We start from the raw sequence: 26,019 nt of genomic DNA on the forward strand, positions 1-26,019 counted from the left end.
GTGATTTCCATGTTGAAGACGCAGTCATGAGGCAGTCTACGTCGCCTACCAAGCACATACGACCATAGGTAGTGGAAAATTCGGGGTCCCGTCTGCTCCCCCATAGACAAGCCACTAACCGGCAGATTAGTAGTCAGGTGGGTGACCACTGGCGAACACCGGCTGTTGTATGTCTTTTCATTTTTGCCCTTTTTTTTTCTCCTTTTCTGTCGTCGGTCTTGTTGCGTTGTGTGTTGATGGCGATGATGTGAAAAGGTGGTGGTTTGAAAGCTGGAAGGATGCGAGCAAAATGAGGGGCAGTAAATGCACACAGTGTGTTTTGATGGTATGGTGGCACTGTACTAAGGACTCTGACGGAGCGTTTCCTTTGGGAAATGTTTCCCTAGGTATCTGTCAGCAATTTCATATTAAAGTAGAGAGACTTCTCTAGATTGTTTGAACCAATGCATCATGCCTTGAAGTAGTTCACCAATTTGTCTTTCATGGTGCCTTTGTTTACTTCGACCGTTTCATATCGCCTGACATGTGAATGTATGAGTGAAACCTGCAGCTCAGAGTTACAGCTCCAGGTTGTCCAAATTAGACTACCTAAGATCCCAGACCTCTAAGAAGCATGCATCAAAGGAACTTCAAGTTATATAGGCAGAAGTGCATCACTGTAGCTGCAGGCCAGCTTCACGGCTTCAACTATCCGAGCTCGCCGCCTGTTCCGCCCCGTCTCCGCCCCTTCTGGATCGTATGTATGTATATTATCCGTAAGTCTCGACCACAGAACAGATCACACCTCACGGATTCGGCAGTGGCCGAGACTATCTGCGAGCCAACCTGCATCGTGCCGTTGGCTCTAGCAGCAGACTATTGGCCCAAGTCGCCTTTCCACGCGCTCACAGCATGCTGCATCTGTTTTTTCCATGTCATGTTGACAGCAATCGGGAGCCTCAGATCATGCCAACTGAGTCACTAGACGCCGTCTCCAACTGGACTGCGACGCTGCCTTATCATGAGTCCCAGAAAGGCAACGAATGACAGGGGCAGAGAAGCCACACGCGCCCAGGGTCCGACTGGCCCTGTGCATGCTGCTACATGGCGCAAGGCGACACTGCCCCAGCGGCGAGATGTACCCGTTTTCTCAATATTTTCCTCTCCTCCTTGACCTCTTTGACCTCCTTCTTTCTGCCGCAGGATGGCAGGCCGAGATCCCTCTTCGCTTCGTTAACATTCATTGACTCCGCAGGCACCGTCTGTTCTGGGGCTGGCACCCAACGACGCCACTTTTGCATTCGTTATTCCCTCTTCTTAAGTTTGTCGACGCCCGATCATCGTTTGCTGACGCTGAGAGTCTCTGGCCTCACCTGAAGTGTATTCCTTCCTTTCGTTGCCTCTCTTGCAGAGCCCTATATGTATCCCTCTTGCGGAGATCTGCCTTGTTTATAACATCTTTGCTTGTCTGCTGTGCCTCAACAGTAGACAATGCAAGCAAAACGCCTTCTGGCCGCTCTCCTGGCCGCCTCAGTCGCCCATGCGGCCCCGATTGAGTTTGACGACGACAAGATCTTTGTCGTCTCACAGAAGCCGGCCCTGGCATCGCCATATAAGCCTCAGGCCAAGAGCGCAACACTGCTGGCCAATGTCACGGATCCCGACCTCAGCCGCGATTCGTGCGGCTCGGCGAAGATGGGGAACCGGACGTTTTGGACCTGTCGAGACACGTCCATCCGCATCCCTGACACGGACCAGTATGGCTTCGTCTTTGCCAACTCGGTGGGCTGGACGGACTATCGCGAGGACGGAGCGCCTGATATTCAGACCAGCGGGCCGGTTGGAGCAGGATCGGACGGCACCAATAGCGTCCTCCTCATGAAGGGCCCCCGGCCAACTCTTCCTACGTTCTACCCCTTGGGCCCCAACATGTGCCCAAAGTCAGGAATATGTGCCGACGGGACGACCAGATGGACTGGCTGGCCGGACTCGCCACCAATGATCACAGACACGGCTCAGGATGGGACCGTCACGGCTTATACCTGGGTGTCCAACAACCACATCTCCACCACGACACTGGAGTTACTGACGCCTCAGCCTTCCACCGCCCTCTACAAGATGACTTACACGCCCGATACTGACCCAGATGTGCTTCCGGCTGTTACGACTGTGGATGTGGCCTTTTGGGGAGAGCACGAGATCGGATACGGAACCTATGGCAACGTTGTCAGGGGGGAGTACGCCTATCTCTACGGACTGCTGCGGCCAGGAGGCGTCGCCCTAGCACGGGTTCCCGTCGACAGCATCGAGGACAAGAGCAAGTACGAGTACTACATGAGCGGCAGCTGGACAAGGACCAGGCCGGCCATCAACGACACAGCCGCCGCGGTTCCCAACGCGGGGACGACAGGCCAGGGCACCTTTTACTACTCGCAACGGGCCCAGTCGTACGTCTGGATCGGCCAGGCCAGCCCCAGCATTTGGGCCGACTTTTACGTGACGACGGCCCCCAGCGCCGAGGGGCCCTGGACGGCGCCATACCTGCTCTACTCGGGGCCCAACGGCGACGGAGACCTGCCGTCGTACAGCCTGCAGGCGCATCCTCACCTGCTGCGCGAGTACGACGACGGCATCTATCTGACGTGGACGCAGTACTTCAAGCCCAGCACGTACGCTGCATATGTCACCCCGCTCGTGTACGTTTCGTTTGTCTAGGTCAGGAGCATGTTTGGTGCTGGGTGGTGGGTGGAGGTGGACAACATGCAGATGATGATGATGATTTTCTTTTCTTGTCTTCTGGGGAGAGCCATTGAAGTGATACCCACCCACGTTGTTTGTTTTGGTTGAATGCGAGTGAGCGAGACGTGCATCAATGCCTTACATGGACATGGGTATGGATGGGTAGGTCGGTAAGGTAGGCATCTGGTACCACGTATCTTGGGGGGCAGATGCATGTACTCGTACGTACATACATACAATACATACCTACATACTTACAGATAGACCAGGGTCAGGAGCAGGAGGGGCATTACCAGAGATGCCGATTACTACAGTGGTAAATGACTGGAGGTTACAATGTATGCAGATCCATCAATTGGTTTGTTTTATGCCTGTGGAGTCTGGGGTTGAGAGGGGGGAAAGGGGGGAAGATGCCTGCAGCCAGACAGCGTCTTGTAACAGCCATTGAAGGAGATGCCCTGTCTGGCTGGAGAGAGTATATCCATGTATTGAACCCTTCCGACAGAGCCCTGCCCCCGTCTCAAAAGCACCATCAATGCATCGGCTCATGCTGTCTGCGTGAAATCGGGGCCTCATCATCCGTCCCGAATGCCCTGAGCGGTGAGCTGCAGCACCTCGGATCCAAGAGCCCACATGTGACACGTGTGAGCCTGTCGACGTGTGTTTTCAGTGCAGGTAGAGATGAAATGCTGGCTGTTCATCACTCGTGAGAACCCAATTCCCCCCTCATCTTGGCTCATGCATACGTGCCTTATTACTGATGGCTTTCACTCACTTATGCCGTCCACGTAGCTAAACCGAAGCTACTCGAGCATTCATACATGTACGAGTGAAGCAAGTCACCACTTCCCCAGCCCTTCAATCGCCTTTATCAGATGCATTTCCATCTCTTCTCCTCATGAGCGCCGCTAGCCCTAGACAAGCACTTGGACGCCCTTGTCCTCCTCCCTCTAGCCGTGCAGCAGCCACCAATCACAGGACCGCTCCGCCCGCTATAGCGCACTCATAGCGCCCTGTAGTGCCCTGTAGCGCTCGCTTCCCTCCCTAAAGCCGCATTCGGGGACCCGTTAGCCGGACCAGCTGGCCGTTCTCCACACCGTCTCGTGAAAGCCTCTGCCTCTGAATACCGTCATCAGGTTCAGAGCCTAACCAGAGCTTTTTTTTTTTTTTAACGCTCTGCTTGCTACTCCTCCTCCTCTCTTCTACCTCTTCTTTCCCTCTCCTCCTCTGTCTGTGACTTCTCTCCTTCTCCAGGCTTTTCATTCAGAGAGCCTCTCCCCCCCCCAGTCATGGCGTCCGACGGCAACCAGCAGGTGATGGACGTGGTAAATGCTCCCCCCCCCTCGCCTCATGATCTCCTCGTTGCTTCTTTTGACGGCAAACAAGCAGCCATCAACTCCTCCGTTTCATAAAGCCGCGGCTAACTCTCTCCAACCTCCTTTAGCTGTCCACCATCTCGGGCCACTTCCGGCGCGTCACGGACAACGCCGCCGACTTCATCGACAAGGGCGTCGACAAGGCGTCCGAGGCCGTCCGCGAGCGCCTGGCCACCGTCGACTGGCTGCCCGACATTGTCAAGCCGCTGCCCCCGCCCAAGCCCGAGGTCATCGTCGTGCCGCTGTCGACGCTCGAGAAGCTGCAGGGCTGGTTCGCGCGCAACAAGTACCTCATCGGCGCCGCCGTCGTCATCACCGGCACCGTCGCCTACAAGGGCTACCAGCAGAACAAGTACGTGCGCAAGGTCCGGCGGGCCAAGCGCAGCAAGAATGGCGGCCGCTCCGAGGTCATTGTCATTGCCGGCTCGCCCCGGCTGCCGCTGACCAAGACGCTGGCGCTCGACATGGAGAGGCGCGGCTTCATCGTCTTCATCGTGTGCAATGCGGTCGAGGACGAGGCCGCCGTCAAGTCCCTGTCTCGCGCAGACATCCTGCCCCTCACCATTGATACCACCAACGTGAGTTTCTCTCAGCGGTCTTCTTCGCAAGATATAAGCCGCAAAAGTCAATGAGCTGACCAATGTCATACTTCCAAAACACAGCCTCCCAATGCCGGACTGGCCATCGAGCGTTTCGCCCACTTCCTCACATCTCCCCGAGCGCCCGGCCCCAACATCAAGCCCAACCAGCTGACGCTCAAGTCCGTCTTCCTCATCCCCAGCCTCCACTACCAGACGTCTCCCATCGCCACTATCCCGCCATCAGCCTTTGCCGACCTCTTCAACACGCACCTGCTGCAGCCCATCCTCACCATCCAGACCTTCCTCCCGCTGCTCACGTCGAGGCTCAACCCCGTCGGCGAGAAATGGGTCCCTCCCAAGGTCCTCGTCTTCACCCCGTCCATCATCTCCTCCATCAACCCGCCCTTCCACGCCCCCGAGGCCACCGTCTGCTCCGCCCTGTCGGCCTTCACCGAGGTCCTGACGGCCGAACTGCGCCCGCTCGACATCCCCGTGACCCACATGCAGCTCGGCACCTTTGACTTCTCCGGCTTCGTGCCCATCCGCACCGGCTCGCCGACCCAGGGCCTGGTTACCAACGCCGGCAACCCCGAGGACACGCTGGTCTGGCCCGACGGCGCCCGGCACGTCTACGGACGCAACTTTGTCGCCCAGACGGCGTCGGCCATCTCCGGCGCCCGCATCCGCGGCCTCAAGGGCAGCTCCCTCCGCCACCTCCACGCCACCGTTTTTGATGTCATCGACGGCTCCATCAAGGCCGACACTGTCCGCATCGGCCTCGGCGCCAGCATCTACGGCTTCGTCGGCCGGTGGGCCCCGCGGAGCCTCGTCTCGTGGATGATGGGCATCCGCAAGGTAGACGAGCTGTCCACCTGGAAGACGAGCTCGTACGAGGGCTCCGAGGACGGCAGCGACGACGGCGAGGACGGCCCGGAGGGATCCATCTCCGAGAGCAAGGAGTTTATCGCCGTCCAGTCCGATGATAATGTCTGGGGCTCGGGCGAGACGGCCAAGTGGGAGCAGCCTCCTGTCGATGCTCCTGCTCCTTAACAGAATGCTTGAACAGAAAGCAAAAAAAAAAAACCCCCAAACAAAACAACCAAACACACAAAAAAAATAAAGGGCATGAAAGCTGTTTAACCCTTCTTTTTACAATGATGACGCAAAACAGCTTGCCGGAACAGCATGGCCTCGAGCTGGAAATCTATGGGTACACTATCTAGTATATATGTGTATATATATGTATGCTGGAGGCCCGTATTTAACGATTGGATGTTTTATGTATGCATGGAAGGAAACCCACTCTGATCTCATCAAACGGTACATAGATACGCTCACGACTTTTTGAATTTACGCTATCATTCATTTATTCATTCACGCATTGAGCTGTTTCGTCAAGATGCTTCATGTGTAACGCCGTCTTGTTTCTTAGACCCGTATATGTAGAGGGAAAACATGCGCATGTGTGATTGTTCCCTTGACGTGATATATAGCCTCCATCCCATTAGGGTATCATGAAATGTCCTCGAAGACTGTAAACATCGTAACAGCCGTGATCTCTGCCCACCACCAAAACTGTCAAATCCCAGCTTGCTGCTTGTGTCATATATTCCATATCCACCATCGTCAACATCATCATCATCATCATCATCATCATCAGTGCCCTCTCCCCCTGAATCTCCCCCGTCCACCACCACCCCTCCACCTCCCCCCTCCACCCCTCCCATGCCGCCCATGCCCTCTATCCTCCCGCCCATCCCTGTCCCCCCGGTCCCTAAACCGATCCCCATCGTCATCCCTCCCAAACTGCTGCTGCTGCTGCTGTTGCTGCTGCATCTGCAGCTGCTGCATCTCCATCTTGAGCTCCTCCTCGCTCTTCTCCGCGCTCTTGGGCACCGGCTTCTCCAAATCCTTGGACCACTTCGGATGCGCGCCGACCTTGCACTCGGGCCCATCGGGACAAAAGCCCGCGAGATAGAAAACGCACAGCTTCCTCCGGACGTGCTTCTTGGAGCAAATCGGCCCCAGCGGACAGAAGCCCATGTCGTAGTGCGGACACGGCGGCAGCTTCGACAGCGGATCAACGTGCAGGTACAGACACTCCTCGCCGTTGGAGCAGTACCCGTTGCGCATGAAGAAGTTGCACTCGGGCATCTTGCGCAGGTTGTACTCGTGCAGGAACTCGCAGTGCTCGCCCTTCTTGCACAGCCCGCGCAGCCAGTGCTTGCACACGAGCGAGTTGAGCCCGCCCGTCGGCTGCTGCTGCTGCTGGCCGCCGTGGCCATCACCGCGCGACGACCGGCCTTCTGACGCGTGCCGCTCCGCGCATCGCGTCCCGTTGGGGCAGCTGCCTGCCTGGAAGGCCTTGCATATCGGCCGGTCCGCTGGCAGGCCGACCTGGTACGTCTGCCGCAGGAAGGGCGAGAAGCGGAAGGTGTAGGGCTGCGCGGAGTGGTTGAGGATGGCGTCGACGTGCTTGGGGTGCGTCGTTGTCGTGGCCATTGTGAAGGGGCCCTTGTGATATGAGGTGGGAGGGCAGAAAACGCCCGGGTTTGGTTGAATCGGTTAATGTCTGGCGGACGAGCGCCGGAACAGATTGCTTTATCTGGAGCTGGGATGTCGAATGTACGGAGATGGAGAGATTGCGTGAGAGAGAGTCGTTTGATTCGTAGGTTCGTGGGATCGTGAGAGCGTTGGTAAGGGCGTCGTTGGGGAGCAATGGCAGAGAGTGCAGTGATATGGCAAGGCGAAAAGTTGAAGCTTGGATGGAGAAAGTCGAGGATGGTCGTCTGTTGCTTGTGCTTGGCACTCAACCCCAGCTTCAGCCACTAGTGGCGCATTTGTCAGCCACACCTTCGACCTTCTAGAGGTAGGCTTCAGTACATGTACATACATAGGCACTGACATCTTGCTACCTTATGCACGTCATAGCTCATCATCTACGAGACACAAGATCGGATGAACCAAGACTTTGTTCGCAAATTAATTCAACATGTATTACAACTTGATTCGATTGGTAGACGTCCCAGCATCAAACTCAACCATAGACCGTGATGGCCTCATAGGGAGTCTCGGAAAACATACCGGCCTTGGCAGTATCCTCCGAAACCGAGATGAAGCAGCTATGCGAAATAGAGCCGGTAACTAAGCGGCATTGCAGATGCCGAGGGTATTATAATGCCATATGAGTATCAAAACATGCCTTGTGAAGAAGACGAGGCATCGAGAATGAGTGACCAAGAGAACAGAAAAAGCAGATAAGAGACCGCCCGAGCAAAACACGCGAACAAACAAACAGACAGACAGACAGACAGACAGACAGACAGACAGACAGACAGACAGACAGACAGACAGACAGAACGCAGACTTGGCGAGCCTTTTGATACCAGCAAGCAGCCCCGATACGCAATCTCTAAAAAAGAACCCACAAGCAACTCCGCATAAGGAAAGGGAAAAAGCAGAAATATCCATGCACCCAGCTGTCCCAAAGGGCCAGGCAGGCATTCAAGCCTGGTCAAGGTTGTGATTCCGCCCCAGGGAGAAAAGTTCCGTAGTCGTAGTAAAACACCGAAAGAGGATGAGACAAGGCCGTTCAGTACAGAGAGTCGGCGAAGTCGCCCTCTCTCTTTTGAGCGTAGCACACGCAGCAGTTGACGTAGCGGTGGATCGAGGCGTCCTCGAGGCTCTCTCGTGCCGCCTCCAACATGGCCACTCGCTGTTCCGGGGACAGGTTCAGAGCTGCCAGGGGCTTCGCTGCCATAGCGCCAAGAGAATCGTTGATGGTCGTCTTCATGAAGACGCCGAGGGCCCGCAGGGTCTTGTCCCGCGGCCACGTCGATATCGGTACCTTCTTTGTGATGCAGTGAACATTGCTAAAGCCGGTCTCTCGAAGAATCTGCTCGATATCGGTAATAGCAAGAATGTTGATGCCGTAGACTCGCAGGCCGTCCTTCACCGTATCAAGGAACACTCGCAGGGGATCGTCGTCTTTCATGGTGCCATCATCGCATCGGATCTCCGTCATGAGTTCGTGGAACTCGACCCAGCCGCCGTTCTTGACGTGTCTATCCGCCAATATCAGCCACCGTCCTTGATAGTCGATGCGTGTTTCGCATCGTGAGCAGCGAGTACAAACGGGTATATCTTGGTAAGAAGGCCCTTGAGGTCTCGCAAAACATCCGTCATTTGCCGGAAGTGGACCAGATCGAATTCGGAGCCGTGGAGCCATTCGGGCTCTTCGCTGTCTTCGATGAACATACGGACGTTGATGGGTACCCATGATGGCTGGATCGGTGACAGGTCGGTGCCGATGACGCTTGCGCTCGGGTGCTGGTCAGCAACTACCACCAGGACATCGGTCAGTCATGTGCGCAAAAGACGAGTCCAAGCCGCGCCGCCGGTAAGCATGGAAACGATGTTCAAGAGCGTGGCAGTACCATCAATAGGCCAGATTCCTGTTTCGTCGGCTGGTTAGCAAACCACCCAGGTAGGCGAAAGACTGCGCGTCAGCTGGGCAAGGAACTCACCAATTCCGGTGCCAATATCGATAATCTTCTGGGGATGGCCGCCAATGTTGGAATAGAATAAATGCCCGCCCTGGTATCCAAAACATGTGAGCATCTCAATACTCGGTCGTTCCGGCACGGCTGAAGAAATCGGCGATGGATGCCGCCGTCGCAAGGAGCCAGAAGACAAAGGAATACCCCCGCTTCATCCGGACATACCATCAGCTGGAGAAAAAGAGCATGGACAGTTTCCTCTCTATGCCGCTCGACCTCGTCATTGGGCATGGGATAGATGCCTCTGCGGAAGCCGTGATAGCGTCGCCCGTACGCAATCTCATCCTCGTAGACGCTCGGCGGCACCGACGTGGACGGCCCCGACGACACCTCCCAGCCGCTCTCGAAGTCGCTGCTGGCATCGTTGACGCCCGCAAAGCCGGCCTCGGCCTCGGCGTCGTCGTCGGCGTGGTCCAGCTCGAGCTCGGTCCGCGTGGTGACGCTCGTGGCATCCGTCACCGACGCGGTTGACACCAGCGAAAACGTGGTGTCATCGTCGTCATACATGGTGCCCAAGGTGCCCTAGAATCCCTAGATGCGTGTGGGTAAGAAGCTGAGTTGGACTTGAATCCAGCCGGAGCCATGACCCTTTGTTTGGCTTAAGAGACAAGACGGTTAAGACCGAAGTGGAACCTTCAAGCTCCACCGTTGAAGATTAGGCCCTTTCCCTTGTTCCCTGCCAGAGCACTAGCAGGCATTTCCGGTCCGTCCAGATGAGGGGTCCCCTAATTACCTTAGGCTCCGGGCCTAGCAGCCTGCCTCTTTTCTTGTCTCGTCCGCCAGAAGCTTCCTGGGCATCCAACTGCCGAGGGGGAAGAGGCCCGGTGACGGTGACAGCTTGGCAGCAGCTTGGTCGAGGTGTTGTTACAAGCGGCTGGTTGAGGTCGAGGTGCTGCTTTGGCTTCGCGGCGCTAACGGGCCGAGCAGGATTTCAAGAGGCTCGGGCCAATGGTTGGTGTCGGATCAGCTCGCAATCGCCTCGGTTCTCACGTACATGTGTCGAGTTGTGTGTACTTCATCCCTCAAGGAGCACGGAGTAGCACTACTCGGCAGATACCTGATGAATACTGCACTCGTGGGTTGGCCGTCAATGTGTCAAAAGCCTGCTCATCGGGTTCGTCAGCCTACATAGTCTTCCATCTTCGGAGCCGATCTTTCAGGTCGACCATGTTTGACATCTTACCGCGTTGAGGAGGCATCAGTCCCCAGAGCAACTCCGGAGTTCTTGCGGACAGTTCGTGCACGCGTCTACCGCTCTTGCGCATAGTACTTGTAACCAACAGACAACACTTGAACGAGCCAAACCCGTGGCACTGGGCTGATGAACAGAGACTAGGGGCCTGTGTTTTGCCCTGTAGGCGCGCAGACAACCATGCACCGTTCACGTACGTGTATGTAGCAAGCTCGCTTATTACGTCGTTGTCGTGGATACAGCTTGTACTCGTACGAACTCTGTACTCTGCCCTGAGCCATACCTGTAGGGGTGAGCATGGATATGGCCATGAACACGGCACAGTAGTGCCTTTGACACATACAGGTGGCTGAGGTATTTTCCCAGCAGTTTCTGCCGGGACAAGCAAATGAGATGGAGGCTGATCCGGCTCCGTCCTTCAACAGCATCATGTTGCGATCAGCCGAATGCCTTCGCGATGGGAATGGCGTAGCATTGTTTTGATGGCGGTAAGAGTGATACCCGCGGTAACGCTCAGGTACACACGCGGTAACTGTGATATTTGCGATACAACGCCCGCCGATGCCTTCCAGTTCCGGGGGCATTGAGAGAGGTCTAGAAGCACCCCGGCAGCATCCGAGATCCTCCCAGAGCGGCACGCAACATACATATGGCTAGTGTGGTAGATATGCGGCTGCGGAGGATGCGCACGCGGGGAAGAGTTGAAGAATTTTGAAGAGTGTCATCACACGTTCGGGAAATATTCAAGCCGTGCTGTGCTTGGCTCGTCTCGTCTCGTCCCTCGTTTTTTTCCTCCTATCACAGACTGCAGAAACAGGGTGATGCAAGTCCAGCATTGATAGACATGCGATTCTCTTGGCCTATCAGGGGGGGGGCTACGCCTCTGGTCCGGGCGGCTGTGAGTCGCAGTGTGCCCCCATCGCCTGTTGGTTTCAAAGCATTGTTGGGCCAAGATGAGCCGCGGTGGAGGATAGCTGCGTAGCAGATCTTGGGCACACCAGAGTCTAGCAGTCCACGTGAATACCTCGTGATAGCCTTCCAGGCCTGAACAACAATTCAAGGTTGTCAGCACATGCCATCGGGTACTGGGAGGGAATATGCTTACCAACTGAGTGCGCCGTGTTCTCACAATATCTGTCTTTCATCGTTCTTCATGGATCTCTCGGGCAGCCAAGCAGTGGACCGGCGGACAGGGCATGCCTAGACTCATGCTTGCCTTTGCTGGCATACGACTCGAAGACTCCTGATGCGCCTCTTGTTTCGCTCACGTGAACGGAGCACTCATAGCAGATCAAAACGTGGCATTCACAAAAGGTATCCAGTCAAGGCGCAGAGACGCCTGCAACAGGTGATTCGGTGTCCACCAAAGAGCAAGGATCCTAACCTCTGTTCCCCGCCTCGTCTTGCCATCGGAGACTTGTTCATGACCGCTCCATGCCCTTGAGGTAATGCTACACCGGTTGACGGTACGTGACAACAGGGGATGTCTAGCCGGCGTGGCAGTCTGTACAGCGTATCATGCACCATCCTGTAGTCGCGTAGCTCGTGCAGCGGCTGACGTCGTAAACTGGAGCAAAGGCATGAAACCAACATGAGCTGAGCGTTGGGCCGCCGCAACGGATACAATGCCAAGGGATAGGACGATGTTCGGTACGCACTGGAGACCTACCTCGCCGAAACTTGGGGCGTTCTAGTGATACCATTGGCTTCTAGACTTTGCAGCCAGGTACGCCTGAGATGGGAGTCTGGGGTTGAGCCCTCAATGTCGGTGAAGTGCTTCTGATGATCCTGAAGCCTGTCATGTGCCTTCCCAAGGCTCAAGCTTGCATATGGATGGGGCTCAGCTCAGCCAACAGTCAGGCATGAGCAGCGCAACTCAGCTTGGAGTCATGGCTCGGTGTAGCCAAGCGCAGCTGGTCAGGGAGGCCATTGCTAGTAGTTACGATGTCTTCTGAGGATGCAATTTATGCGCAGCGTATGAGAAGCATGATGATCAGGCGAGATTCTGCACTTGGTAAGCACAAGAATGAGCATGGTCTGCGTTCAACGACGAACGTTCTACGTTACCTATCCGTTCATTGGTCAACCTGAGGGGGAGGAGGCGGAACAGCACATAGTAGCAGAGCGGGAAAAAAATTCGCTCGATGGAGAATCGACTATTCTCCTCTTTGTCATGATTCTCCATCCAGAACAGCATAACGGAGGGTTTGTCGCTTAGGCTCTCAGCCCACACGAGGAAATTGAATTGCCCTGGGAGTTGCACTCTCCTTCCAGCCGACTTGGTGCGTATGGTGACAGCACTCAAGCAAGGAGAGAGCGGTGAAGAAGAGAAGTGAAGAGAAGTGAAGAGAAGAGAAGACAGGAGAAGAGAGGAGAGGACAAGAGAAGTCGGAACGACGAGGAAGAGGCATCGGAGTTGGACGCAAGGAAGGCGCAGAGGAGGAATGAACGGTTGATGCCTGAGGGTGCCCGTATTCACAGCCTTGCGCGGCAGGTTGAATCCCCCTGCACTTGCCAATCAACCACAGCCTCAGCTTTGACCTCTCCTCTCTTCTCCCTCCCTCCCGTCTCTCTTCCTTGTTCACTTCGCCCTCGCACAGATGCGCTGTTCCATGACAGAACAAGGCCCAACCAGGCCCAACCAGGCCGTACACAACCAGGCCATCCAGACAAACACAGGCTGTGCTGTGCCATGTCGTGCTGTGTCGTGGCGGCTCCACGCCGTCGATTTTTCAGCCTCCAGAGTCCAGCTTGTGGGCGATTTCTCACCTGTCTCACAGTGAGCATTCCACGCCCATCGCTTGCCAGCCAGTGCCGTCGACCAGAACGTCCTTTCCCGTACGATTCGGCAAGGCATGCCCCGTTGCCTGCTTTGCCTTCGCCACCTGGCACCCGGGGATGGCTTCGGTGACTTCGATGGAGCAAGGGAGCGACTCCACGATCACTTCGGTCTCGCCGCCTCGATATCCCCGTCTCACTGTTGACGCATGGCCGCCAGACGAATCTGACGCATTTTGAGATGGTATGAGGCATGTGTTTCGGTGGAGGAAGTCGGTCAAGGATGTCTCACCACCTCTCGGAGTGTTGGCTCGTCCTGTTAATATTGGGTTTCATTGGGGAGCCATCGTCGAGGCGTCGGGCTAGTATCGCATTAGCCTGTCTCATTCCACGGCTGCCGACCCGAACAGATGCGCAAAAATGGCATTGCGAAGCAAGGAGGGTGAAGCCGGCGGTCAAGAAAGGCAGCAAACACGCATCACCTCTGCTATTCACGAGACGGGCTGTAGCCACGGCGATTGGGAGGCTTCTGTGAAGTCACAAACCCGATCTAAGACGACGACAAACATGGGTGGAAGCAGCCTAAATTTAGGACCCAGAGTCCGTGCGGCTGGAGTTGGGAGGGATTCCAGAGAAGACGAAGAATGACAATGACAGCAAAGAGATAACCCAAACATGGCAATATGGCAAGCTTCGACAAGGGGATTGGCCACGGCCGCCGCCGCTGCTGGCTTGGAAAAGAGCAATAGCGGGATCTGGATTAGGACGGGCCTTTTGAGACGAATGTCCACCTCACAAGTCTAGCTATCCAGCATCCATCGTGTCCAGGGCTCCCAATGGGTCACATCACACCCCCTCCACTGGAGTCAGATCGCCGACGGCCCAGTCAATTATGAGCACGAGTATGCTCTGAACTGAGCATGGGCGAACAACGAGGGGGGGGCCATGGCTCTATCTGGCATATACGTGCGAGGGAAGGAAACCACGTTCACCAGGGATCCATCCCATACAACGTTGGAGCAGACTGGACGACTGGGTCCGCCAGAGGTGGCTCATCAACGCGGCCAGCAGGTACCGGCTCCATCCAACGCTCTCCTCGGATCTAGCCATCCATCCCACGCATGCTGTCACTGCCTCTGCCTCTCTATACATGTCATTCTCCTCCTCGCACGCAAGTCAGCAGTTGGGCTCCCCGCAATTATGTCATGCATCGTGGATGGCCTCGTCTCTCCCCGGCCTCTGACCACTCCCAGGCGTTTCTTTGGACCCTCATCTGTTTTTTTCCTGTGCGTAATTTGCAATTCTTCTTGGTGTCCTGTACCGTATCTGCGTTCTCAGTGCCCAAGACACCTCGAAGCCCCGGTCCCCACTGCGACCTGCTGCTCGACTGTTGCCCGTCCCACTGTCTGGACCGCGCTGGTGTTTTTTCTCGGCCCATGGTTTGGACTCCCTCCTGCTGTATCGGTGTATGCTCGTATGGGTGAGCGCTCCGTACGACGCCGCGCGTGGATGGTGTTTGGCAGGCCATGCCCCCCAAGGGACACACGACACGCCGGCACCGAGCCCCAGCACGGCCGCCCACCCCCTTGATGCCTAACCTGAGTTGCTGTCTTGGTCGTTTGGTCTTCCGGAGCTAGCCCGCACCGAGTAGTACGTCTCCTCCGGCAGGGTCTCTAAGATTGGATCTTCACAATGTTGCCGATTGACTACAAAACGATCCGATGCTGCTGCCTCGTTTGTTTTCTCCCATCTTCTCGCAAGAACTCCGAGAGCCATCCCTTGGCGCCTCTCTATGTGTTTCAAAGACTCGGCTCCAAATTGATGAACCCGTTGACGGCCACGGCTATTCCTGAACGACGCCGTCCCTGTTCGCAACATCGCCGCTCTCCTCCGGGCTTTTCTGGCCGTGAACCGACAACATGAGCGGCGTCTCACGCAAGTCACGGATGGCCACCAGCGTGGCCAGAGTCATGTACACCAATGCAGTGTACTTCCCTAGCAGCCGGATATACCAAGGTGATTCGCCGGGCATGCTCAATTACAGCTGCATCAACCACGTGTATTATGCTTATGCCAGCGTGACCGCGGACGGCAATGTACTTGTGAGTCCTGATGAAGAGCCCGCAAGCCACCATTGTGATAGTGGCTTCTCCCCGAGCCTTTGCTTCCGGACATGGTTGAGGAGATTTCACCTGCATGATGTTGCTCGGCATGGCTGACTTTTTGTGACGTGTGGCCCAGCTTGGCGATGAGTGGGCCGATGCGAGAGCGCCAGTGGACGGCGTTCATGGTGGCTTGGGGTCTTTGATGCATCTCAAGCAGAGGCACCCTCACCTGCAGGTTGTCTTGTCCATTGGCGGCAGCACGGCGTCCGAGGTGTTTCCCATTGTTGCGTCAAACACCCTGCTCAGAGACAATTTTGCCCGGTCCGCCCTGGGCCTTGTTGAGGCTTCCGGTTTGGACGGCATCGACAGTGAGTACAAGACTCTCTCAGACAATTGCCCATACCCATTCGCAGCACGTTCACTCTCAATCACTCTTCCTACCTGACAGTTCACTCGCTCTCAATCACTCATCCCAATCCAGCCCTTCTTTACCTCACTCTCGTCCACAGCTAACCGTACGATGACCGGATGACTAGTTGCATGGGAGTTCCCGTCCGAGGCCAGGCATGGCCAAGACTTCCTGGCACTGCTGGCAGCAGTTCGGATTCATCTGCCCGATGATCGTTTCATCTTGACCGCCGTGCTTCCTGCAGCCAAGGAGGTTCTCCAGCTCATCGATCTGGCGAGGGCAGCCGAGTACCTCGACTACATCAACCTTGTGGCGTACGATTTCTTCGGCACATGGACGTCCAAGAGCGGCCATCACGCACAGCTATACACGTTAAATAAGGACGAGCCGTCAGCGTCGTCGGGCGTGGCATATCTCATGGCCCAAGGGTTCCCTGCAAAGAACATCCTGCTCGGAATTCCTACGTACGGACGAAGCTTCTTGAAATCCAACGGGCCCGGACAGGAGTTCAACGGCGTCGGCGGCCAAGACGGCACCTTTGAGTACAGCGAACTACCACGGAAAGGATGCAAAGAGATTGTGGATAGACGCTATATTGCGGCCCAATGCGTCGGCGGCGATGGGGGGTTTGTCACGTACGACAACCACGAGACGGTGAAGGTGAAGGCGGAATTTTGCAAGCAAAAGGGCCTAGGGGTTTGTGGAGCTCATGTTCATCCCAACGTTTGAGAGACGGTCAGAAGATGATTTGCTAACGCGTGTGTCCTCGGCAACATAGGGCCTCTTCTACTGGAACGGACCGGCGGATTCTCGAGATCAATCTAGAAGCCTGATCGCGGCGGGTTTCCGCGCCCTGCACACGTCTTGATGAGGCGGTGCTTCCACACGATGATTATGACGTCTTTTCTTATTACTTTATTTTTTTTCCCACAACCTGGTGCATATGAAATTTTCATGACGCATACGCCTATGGATATTGCGGCCTTCGCCTTACCGCTATTGTTGACAGGAGCCGACGGAAGAGAGGGGGGTCGACTTGTGCAAGCAGCAGCATGACTCGGACATCTTTGCAGCAAGAGCCTGTCAGCCATCGTCCCGTTCTGCGGTGCGGTGACGGATCTTGTTCCTCGGCGCAAGATTTTCTCTCGGGCAAGGCAGAAGGAGGAGGGCCAGGAATGAAGGAGACGCAAGTCCAATGGGTACGTATGTGGGCGGAGAGAGAGGGGAGCCCATATATTTCGATGATATCCCTTTATAGACTACTATCAAATAGATGGGGAACAGGCGTTTGATATTCTTTTGCCTTTCTTTGGATGCATTTCTCAATATGGAGGAAGGGCTAATTGCAACAAACTTTCTGTATCCACCTCGTCTCTCTCTGCGCCGTCTTTCTCCCTCGCGCACCACTGGGGAGCTTCAGCGTAACCAGCACACTGGCGCCTCGAGGCCGTCCGCCTCTTGATGGGCACGAACCACACGGACGGGTCCAATGGCTATTCATAGCGTCATTAGGTTACTGCAGCGTCACTGGAAAAGGCACGTCGAAGCAGCCAAGAAGACTTTTTTTGTGGCGCCGGGCAGAGGACAACGTCACTGAGCAGAGCGGTGCGTTTCAAAGCCAAGTCGGCACGCCCAACTGGGGTAAGAAGGTGGTCTTGGTCTGCAGATGGAAATTTGGGACCCCCCAAAAGCAATGCAGCTTTTGTGGTGGTGCAGAAAATCGGGCCCGAGAGCCTTGACTGGCCGAAGGGGCTCTCGTCGAGAAGGGGCCAACGCAGGATCGGTGACGGTTTGGTTGACAGAAAGCCGGGACGCACTGGAGCGGAGCGGCTGTGGCCGAGGTCGGGCTACTTGGGCGACACAAAGGTTCTCGACTTTGAGTGTTGGGACTGGTGGAACTCTGCTGTTCATCAGGTCGGTGCCATTTGCGAGCTCTCCATATGGTGCTAGAACGCCATCGAACGAAGGCCACGGCCTTGTCTTCGCTCCGTCCCGCTCGTCTGGCGCCGCCGTGAGCTGAGGAGAAGCTGCAGGATCTGCTGGCCTTTTGGAGAGCCCCCCTCTCTCCCTCTCTCTGTCTCTCTCTCTCTCTCGACCTCTGACGCAAAGGTTGGCATGAGGAAGACGCCATGCTGATAAGTCAGATGCTACTGGTATTGGTCATGTTGTGTGAGCAGTGGCTACGACAACTTGCTTGGCGGCCACCACGACTTGATGCCCTCACGCCAGCACCAGCAACAGTTGAATTATTTCCCGTCCTCATGCCCTTTTTGTCCATGATACATACTCGACCTCACGGATCCAGGCATGGCGTGCTGCTCCGCATAAGCCCAATGGCTCTGCAGTAGGACAGGTACTAGATTAGCCTCGACGCTAGCAGAAAATGGAGTCGGCGAGACAGCAAAGAAGAGGCTGCGACCTTTTTCTTTCCAATGGGCGACGTCGTTTGTTTATTACGTATGGATACAGACCGACCGACTGGGGGACTTCGTATAAGCACGTCGAGCAGGAAGAGACAGTCGACCGGAGAGGAGGTCAATCAATCAATCAACAGACCGGCGATGTTAGCCATGCCGAGTTGTGCCCGATGATGGAGAGTATGATGGAGAGAGGGAGAGAGGGAGATGGGGCTCTCTTTGCTGGCTCTTGGAGCTTTTCTTTCTGGACTGGGGAGTCGGGGCAGAGGAGAGAGACGAGACGAGACGAGGTGGATGCCGATGTCTGGGACTGCGTGTTGGTCTCTTCGTTTGCTTGGCGCCTTTTTGTGAGTGTGTGTGTGTCTACAGGATGTGTGTCTCATTGAAGGTGGCTCATTGCTGCGGTATGATGCTTGCTTGCATGCGGCTCTCACGTGGCGATAAGATATGGGATGCAGTTGGGCCAGCTGCTGCAGCTGCTCTGGAGGGAGTGCGTCATCTGTCATGTCAGGTCGGGACGGGATGGAAGTGACAGCAACTTGCAGCATCTGCCGTTATTGTTGTCTCTGTTGGTGGCCAGAGAGAAGACCGTCTTCTTGCATAAAGGCATCGGGAACAGCTCATCCATCCAGCTGTGGTGCGGCGCCTCGGCGTGATTCTGATAGGTGCCTACCTACTAGGCACCTACGTACAATAGGTACCTTACCTGGCATCAGCCGACTTGCAGCGAGGACGAGGCGCCACCTACGGGTGCCTTACGGTGCATCTGACAGCTGGAGAAGAGCACAGCTTCCAGTCCTGTGCTTGTGCCATTGGTACCCCTACTCGTGCTGTACCGGCTGTCGGGGCGGAGTTGCTGCCGCCGCCCAGGTCCATACCACGTACTACTCCTCCCGACACTAATACTACAGCTCGGTAGCAGCACCCACGGCAAGGCGCCTGGACGCTTCCGGTAGCCGCGCAGCCTCACTCTCACGCTTCCCCCCAATCGAACACCAACCACGGGCGGTGACACCACGGCTGACGGGACAAGCAGAGGAAAAAAGAGGGAAAACCAACAGCCCTTTATTTCCCCTTCTGGCTTTGGGGGTCTTCCTCTTCGTTTTTCTCTCTAATTCCCTTGGGATGGGCTTCAGCGTCTCTTGAAAGATGCCGCCTCTGTCGTCGCCCTTCCTCTGCGTCACTGTCGTCCAGTCTCATCACCATGTCCGGCCCAGATAGGGATCAGCCTGTCGCGGAGACGTCAGCCTCTCCCGCGGGATACCATCAGCATCATCACGGCGGCTCGTCGTCGTCCTTGGCGGCGGCATCGTCACCTGTGCAGCGGCGTTCAAGCCAGCATTATCGCCAGAACCAAAATCAGGGTCAGGGCCAGGGTTTATCTCAGCCGCCTCATCGACAGCAACAGCAGCAGTTCGTCGTCGCGTCAGAAGGAGCTGCCATGGGAGCTCGGCCTGGGGAAGCTCAGTCTCCCCTCGATCAGCAACGTCAACAACAACAACAGCAGCAGCATCATCATCAGGGCCATGGAAACGACAGCGACATCGTCAACACCGAAACCGACGACAACCCCAACAATGACGACGATCCGCCAACCACTGCCGCCGCCGCCGCAGGCCACGAATCCGAGTCCGCCTCCTTCCCGCCCTTCGAGCCCATCTTCACCCTCCTGACAAACACCACCACCAACACCACCGTCCACCCCCGCGTGCACTACATCTTCAGCGACGACGACGCCTCGCCCGTCTTCACCGCCCCGCAGACCGACCCCTTACACCGCGCCCTCGTCGTCGACCTCGCTCCGCCTTCCGCGCCCAACGGCAAATGGAGCGTGTCCTGGGCGTCGAGCCTGACGCCCGACTTTGCCGTCACGAGCTCGCAGCTCTCCCTCCAGCAGCACGGCAGCAACAACAGCGGCGGTGCTCCTATTGCCGCTGCTGATAACGGCAACGAGAACGCTGCTACCACGTCCGTCATGCTTCGCGTCGAGGGCGTGGAGCGCGAGCCCGTCAGTTCGAGGTCGAATAGTCTTCCTGCTTCGGGAAGCGGCATCGTCGGCAGGGAGAATGTCGAGCAGCTCGTCGAGGAGTTTAGGCGGCGGATGGGCGTGCTGAAGAAGGTTGTCGAGGAAGGGGAGAGGCGGAAGGAGGCGATGGCGAGGTTACATGAGGAGGGTGTGCATTCCGGACAGGGAGAGGATGCACAGGATGCACCGCCAGCAGAGCCAACGGGGCCGCCTGTGGTTCTGGAAGATGACGGTACTGGCTGAGAGGCTGGACGGAGGAGATGACATCCACGGGCTGTCCAAAAACATGGAGAGGGCTTGATCCCATGGTTCATCAAGTTCCCATCTTCCTCTGCCTCTTTACAATTACACACCATCTCTGCCATGCTCGACTCTTTATCTCTTCCGAGCAACAACCTCAGCCCACTACAGCACCCAACATCCCATCAATGACCCAACACTTTCAAGGGCAAAGAACACCCATCACACCCCTCACTCCAACTCTCCACTTACGAACCTCTCTCTTCCCTCTCAAAGATGAACGACTTGCAAACGCAAGCTACCTAGTTTGGAAAGCATCGCTTTGGCGTCCAGTCGCCTGCATCGGGCTTAGATCTGCCTTTTTCTTTTTCTTTTTTTTTTTCTTCTTTCAATTCTCTATGTAATAAGGATCTTCGGGATAACTCTTTTTTTCTCCAATGCTCAATTTCCTCATTCTATCTGGCTTATTGATTCTATCTCGTTTGACCTTTGAGCTCAAGACTTGTTCTCCGCTCACTAGATTTCCTTCTGGACACAGACCTAGCTGCCGTGGTCAATCTCAATGATATTCTATTTGACAATCCTCACATCAAGTCCGCATCGTCGTCAGCTCAAAAGTGAGGCAAGAAGGAGAATAGTTTGATTAAAATTCGATTTAAAGGGGTAACTTTCTGCTGAGCGCCTCAAATGCTAAACTCCAAAGATATATCTTCCCAAAACGAAAAACTGTAGCCCGACAAGCGTAAACGAAAAAAAAAAGACAATCGCAGAGGCATCTAAAAACAGTCAATCCAAGCGGCATCTCCCAGTCTTCAACGACATAAGAAAATCAGAAAATCCAAGGCTCATCCCTCCCCTCAACAGACGTCGGAATGGTTTCAGCCCTTGCGTGTGGTGCCCGGATCCAAGGGGCGAAAACAAAAGAAATAGAGGCACATGTCCTTGCCCGCATGTCGATAGCTACTTTTATACAATGTCTTCGATGAAAATGGAGTCCAAACGTGTGTGTGCGTTCCTTTTGTGCTTCTTTACTCTTTCCTTCCTTGAGTTCACTTCGTCGTTGGTGGCCCTCTCCTGTTGAGCTCGATCTCTACTGCCCAAGTGCAACGGGCATGTGAGGTCTTCCGTGTGCTATGCGGCCAAGCTTCGCGGCCAAGTCGACATTCAAGGGCATGCGGGCACTGAGACGGACAGCTGGCACGGCAACTTCTTCCAGCAAAGCTCGCTTGTTGTTGTTGTTGCCGCTGCCTCCTCGAATGACGAAGATGTAGATGAGAACAATGATGACAACGATGGCGATGATGGCAACTACAAAGGTTGGTTAGCTTGATGTTTGAGCCGCGCAGAAGGTACCCAGGAACCAACATACCAACAATACCAAGGCAGATCCACTTCTTCTTGCGGGTAGCTCTGGCAGTTGTAACGGCCACCGCAATCTCCTCGTTACCCTTATCGAGGTTATCGACAATCTCCTCACCCTTCTGCTCAATCTGCACAATGGCGGCATCCTGCTGGACGACGAGAGTGTCGAGATCCTGCATCAGCTGGAACAGCTCCGTCATCTGCTGCTCAATCTTGAGCAGCTCCTTGTGGCGGTCCTGGACGGCGCTCAGTGCCGCACGAGCACGGCCCTGTCTGTCGCTCTGCATCAGAGCCTGGCTGAAGATCTGGCTGTTGCCGGTGCCGTCAACTGCAGCCTGGACCTCCTCTTCCGTAGCCTCGGGGCGGACAATACGGTACTGGCGGCCCATCTGTTGCTTGACGGCGGCCTGGAACTCGGATTCGACAGTCTGGTACTTGGTGATGACGGCCTTGACCTCTCGATCGACTCGGTCCACGTGGCCGCTGTTCATAGCACTTCGGCCTTCGGGCTTGGACTTGACGGCACGCACTCGGTCGGCGAGAGCGCGGTAGGTGGCCATGGTCTCGGTGGTCAGGGCATCCAATTGGCGGTTGGATTGGCTGGACGAGGAGCTGTCGACATCGCTGAGGACTCGGGACTGAAGAACTTTGATCTGTTCAAGGTTGCTTTCGACTTGACGGACGCTGTTGCTGATGTCACGGCACTCGTTGCGGATTGCGTTGGGGTCCTCGCGGGCCATGCCGCCGGCGTTTTGCGTCAAAGGAGCCATCTCTACTGCGTTGCCTGTCGAATCAGGATTAACATTTGAGTCGTCCAGACGGCAAAGGGCGTATCATCAGATCAGACATACCGGGTTGCTGCTGGTAACCACCACCTCGGCCACCAGAGCCATAGGGTGCGTTGTTGTAGCCGGGAGGAGGGTTGTCATAGCCGCCCTGGTCATAGCCACCGCCGCCGTAGTTGTCGTCCCGTTGGTCGTAGGGGTTTTGCTTATTATTGTATCTAATGTGAGACTGCAGTCAGCGACTGGAATGTTGAGATCGAGGGGCATCGCAAGCTGCTGCCCCAGATCGCTCGTGGCTGATCCAGAAGGTCTACTACTAACCCGTACTGTTGTGACATTGTTAGCGAGTTATTCGCGGAATCATAGATTGGCGCGTTAAGGTATTATGCGCGCGTGTGTGTGTGTGTGTGTGTGTGTATGTGTGTATAGGAGGACTTCATGAGAAGAAGGGGGAGATTGGGCAGACGGCAGTGCGAACAGAGACAGTTTTCTTGTCTGGTCGACCATCTGCATTGAAACAGCAGTGGTAGGAGAGATGGGGTGAAACACTCACACTCATTGTGGGCTCGGCCAAGGAGGATCCCGGGACTCAAGAGGCTGGCTGGCGAGATGCTGCGGGCTGCAGAAGCTGGTCGAGTGGGAATCGAGGGTATCGACGACGGCTTCTGTGCAATGCGCAGCTCAAGAGGCGAAAGGGGGAGAAAAGGGCACCGACAAAAAGCAAGGCGATAGCTCTGTCGTGAAGCAAGCCAAGATGCGAACAGCCAAGGTAAAATTACAGAGGCAGAGAGAGGGTTGAAGGTAGATAGTCGGTAGAAAGAGGGTGCCGTGCTGTAATACAATACAAGTGAAATGGTCCAGGAGCAGGAGGTCCAAGCCCCGGTTTCCAGACAGGGGTCGCGAGGAAGGCGAGAAGGGGGCACCTGCACAATAGCGGAGCCGCGACAGGGAAGGGGCGGCCCTACGAGTCCTGGGGCCCTGGTAGCAGCAGTTAAGGTATACTTGCTGGAGGCAGCTCCGACGGTGCAGTTTCAGGCCTCGAGGCAGTACCGGTACAAAGACCCTGCGCCGTGGCTCCAGGTTTAAAATGAAGACAAAGTGGAAGGCAGCCGCAATATTAACACCTGCACCATCACGAAGCGTACAGTAATCTTGCTCTCGCCGCTAGAGACTCTCAGTGCCGGCGGCCAGGAGATCGACGACGCAAACGAAATCACCAGCCAGAATACGGAGACCTTCCCAGTTGCGACCAGGTTCAGCATTCGTATAAGCAACCCGACAACTGATAGGCGAGCAGCCAAGACGCCCTCAACAGCAGGCAATCAGCCGCCAGCAGCCGCATCGAATCCTGGGGCAAGGCGCATTCTCGCCTTTGCTTTGTCTCTCTCCCTTCTTCATCCTCGCTCCAGCCGTCAGATGGTCTCGACAACCAGCGGCCGTGATTGGACCAGCAGCTGCAGCACGACGCAGGCTAGTGGACGGCCGGCCAGTGGCGTGCATGGAGTTTGCCCTGGCTGAATGGGCGGGTGTGGCATCGGGTCCCTGCCAGGGTTTTGATGAGTCGCAGAGATTGCACCGCAGAATACGGGGGGGTAGCAGCTGGTAGCGCCAGGGGATCACCGCCATGCCTGTTTGGTGCGTGCCTTTTCTTTGCTTGGTTTGTCCCGAGTCGCTGATGAAATTGCTGCGCTTGTTTGAGCTTCGGCTGGACAGTCGATCGGACAATCGCCATCCACACGGGATGGTGCTGCTAGCGAATGGCTTCGATTCTTCGATTCTTCGCCAGACACACCGAGCTGCAGAGCTCCAGCTTGGTTTCCCCAACTCTTCACGCTGACGACGGCAATAGCGCCGCCCGTCTTGCGCCACTCCTTGCTGCGTAACGGCATGGCCGTCAGCATTGACACGGGCGTCTTAAAATAGAACATGCGGGCAGCCTCACTGGTTAGGCGACAATCCTCGACACTGCCTCCACGCTCAGTGAGGCCCAACGACGGATCGGATAGTTGCAGATGCATAATACTTCAGACCACGACGATGTTGACCATCGCTTCAATGAAAACAGGATATTATTCAGATGACCGCAATGATTATGACGACCCTGTCCAACAAGCTCCTGAGAGGTGAAAGCGAATTGGCAGGATTCGAATAGTGGGCGAGGCACTGAATTGCAGCCAACATTGGGTTGAGCTGCAGGAGTATCACTCTGCAGAATGGCGTTGACAAAGCGAGTTCAGAACGAAATCTATAAGAGACGCCCTAGCAGAAACCTAGGTAACAGCATAGTGCTATAATTCAGACCATATTATTCACCCGATTACTCAGTTACTAATTCCATCTCTTGCACTCACAGAACCGCATATGCGGAAACATAACTAACGCTTGAGTCATCAGGCCAAACGACTTCACTGCTGCGGTCATATTTCACAATCTTGAAGCGGCTCTTGTCTTCCTCGTTGAGCTCCTTGGCGTAAAGCTCAAGGGCAGCCATGGCAACTCCAATAGGATGTCTCCCGCACACCGTGTTTCCAGTATGTCGAAGGTTTTCGACAAAGGCATCATGACTGCCGCTCTTGACAGCATCCATAGCCGCTTCATCGAGCAGGCGAATCGTCTCGTAGATGGGAGGACCAGATGGCTTTGGGCTATAATCGTGCAGAGTCGTCAATCTTTGGATGTCCCCATTGGGGGAGTAAACGGCATAGCCGAACCGCGTGCCCCAGTGACAGAAGTCTGAGCTGATAATGAAGGCATTTTCCTCGTCCTTGAGATAGGACAAAAGCACTCGGCCGACATCCTTCTCACGTGATCGACTCAGACTTCCGACGATTATGGGGACAATCGTTGGAAAGTCTTCGGGAGACTCAAAGGTCTGTTGGCAGCGCTTGTAGAGATATGGCAAGTGCATCTCGAGAGAATGTTCCGCGACATCGTTCTCCGGTGGCACATCACCCATTCCGCCTGCTTCCTTAACTCGCTCGAGGACATCCCTATCAACAGTGAAGTCGCCGAATGGTGTGGCCCACTTTGAAAACGTTGTGACAGCGCAGCCAGACAAGCCGTAAGTGTGAGACGGTCCAAGAATAAATACCCGCTTTGCCTTGCTCAGATCGAGGCAGCTGTACGCCCAGGCAGCGTTAGGCCCGGAGTAGGCATATCCTGCGTGTCTTTATAGACATATGAGTTGTAGTTTGCCAGATGGAGCCCTCGTAGATGGGGATGACTTACGGTGCGATGATGACTCGAGCCCCCGGTATAGGCAGTGAAGAACCGTCGACGGTTTCAGGAACGTCCGCCAGATAGTTGTCGAGAGTTTTCATCAACTTGGCCGGAGTCTTCTCATACCACGAGCCTGCCTTTGAAGCCGGTCTAGTATCCATTTCGTGCGAACTGAGCTCTCCAGAGCTATCTGTCAAGTTATGCCTTGACAAATGTAAACCAAATCTACCTGGAGATAGATAAATATAACTC

The 26,019-nt window shown here is 55.5% G+C and overlaps 7 protein-coding genes across 7 annotated transcripts; 3 read left to right on the forward strand and 4 right to left on the reverse strand.

The window, feature by feature from the left end:
• Positions 1 to 4,162: 4,162 nt before the first annotated feature.
• TRIREDRAFT_62709 (uncharacterized protein) lies at positions 4,163 to 5,725 on the forward strand (the record flags this gene model as incomplete). Its single annotated transcript, XM_006965567.1, has 3 exons — positions 4,163 to 4,291; positions 4,544 to 4,672; positions 4,757 to 5,725. Coding segments are annotated over 3 exons (1,227 nt in total), but the record flags the coding sequence as incomplete, so codon positions are not given.
• A 421-nt stretch (positions 5,726 to 6,146) lies between these two features.
• Positions 6,147 to 8,669, reverse strand: TRIREDRAFT_78288 (uncharacterized protein; the record flags this gene model as incomplete). Its single annotated transcript, XM_006965730.1, has 3 exons — positions 6,147 to 7,150; positions 8,000 to 8,087; positions 8,275 to 8,669. The coding sequence occupies 3 exons, from the start codon at positions 8,667 to 8,669 to the stop codon at positions 6,332 to 6,334; spliced, it is 1,302 nt and encodes a 433-aa protein (XP_006965792.1). The 3' UTR covers positions 6,147 to 6,331.
• Positions 8,670 to 8,934: 265 nt separating this feature from the next.
• On the reverse strand, positions 8,935 to 9,741 carry TRIREDRAFT_122031 (uncharacterized protein; the record flags this gene model as incomplete). Its single annotated transcript, XM_006965731.1, has 4 exons — positions 8,935 to 9,015; positions 9,112 to 9,129; positions 9,202 to 9,271; positions 9,400 to 9,741. Coding segments are annotated over 4 exons (510 nt in total), but the record flags the coding sequence as incomplete, so codon positions are not given.
• Positions 9,742 to 15,123: 5,382 nt separating this feature from the next.
• chi18-3 (glycoside hydrolase family 18, chitinase) lies at positions 15,124 to 16,586 on the forward strand (the record flags this gene model as incomplete). The annotated part of the gene is made up of 4 exons (XM_006965568.1): positions 15,124 to 15,306; positions 15,446 to 15,677; positions 15,846 to 16,414; positions 16,497 to 16,586. 4 exons carry the CDS (start codon positions 15,124 to 15,126, stop codon positions 16,584 to 16,586), a joined length of 1,074 nt encoding a protein of 357 aa, XP_006965630.1.
• A 2,990-nt stretch (positions 16,587 to 19,576) lies between these two features.
• Positions 19,577 to 20,404, forward strand: TRIREDRAFT_62537 (uncharacterized protein; the record flags this gene model as incomplete). The annotated part of the gene is made up of 1 exon (XM_006965569.1): positions 19,577 to 20,404. The coding sequence occupies one exon, from the start codon at positions 19,577 to 19,579 to the stop codon at positions 20,402 to 20,404; it is 828 nt and encodes a 275-aa protein (XP_006965631.1).
• A 1,355-nt stretch (positions 20,405 to 21,759) lies between these two features.
• Positions 21,760 to 22,624, reverse strand: TRIREDRAFT_48478 (t-snare, syntaxin; the record flags this gene model as incomplete). The annotated part of the gene is made up of 2 exons (XM_006965732.1): positions 22,615 to 22,624; positions 21,760 to 22,547 (listed from the first exon to the last, which is right to left on the reverse strand). A coding segment is annotated over exon 2 (774 nt), but the record flags the coding sequence as incomplete, so codon positions are not given.
• Positions 22,625 to 24,782: 2,158 nt separating this feature from the next.
• Positions 24,783 to 25,928, reverse strand: TRIREDRAFT_48482 (uncharacterized protein; the record flags this gene model as incomplete). The annotated part of the gene is made up of 2 exons (XM_006965733.1): positions 24,783 to 25,715; positions 25,777 to 25,928. The coding sequence occupies 2 exons, from the start codon at positions 25,926 to 25,928 to the stop codon at positions 24,896 to 24,898; spliced, it is 972 nt and encodes a 323-aa protein (XP_006965795.1). The 3' UTR covers positions 24,783 to 24,895.
• Between the last annotated feature and the right edge of the window lie 91 nt (positions 25,929 to 26,019).

The sequence above is a fragment of the Trichoderma reesei genome, assembly GCF_000167675.1.
Source record: "Trichoderma reesei QM6a unplaced genomic scaffold TRIREscaffold_10, whole genome shotgun sequence".
Lineage (NCBI taxonomy): Eukaryota > Fungi > Ascomycota > Sordariomycetes > Hypocreales > Hypocreaceae > Trichoderma > Trichoderma reesei.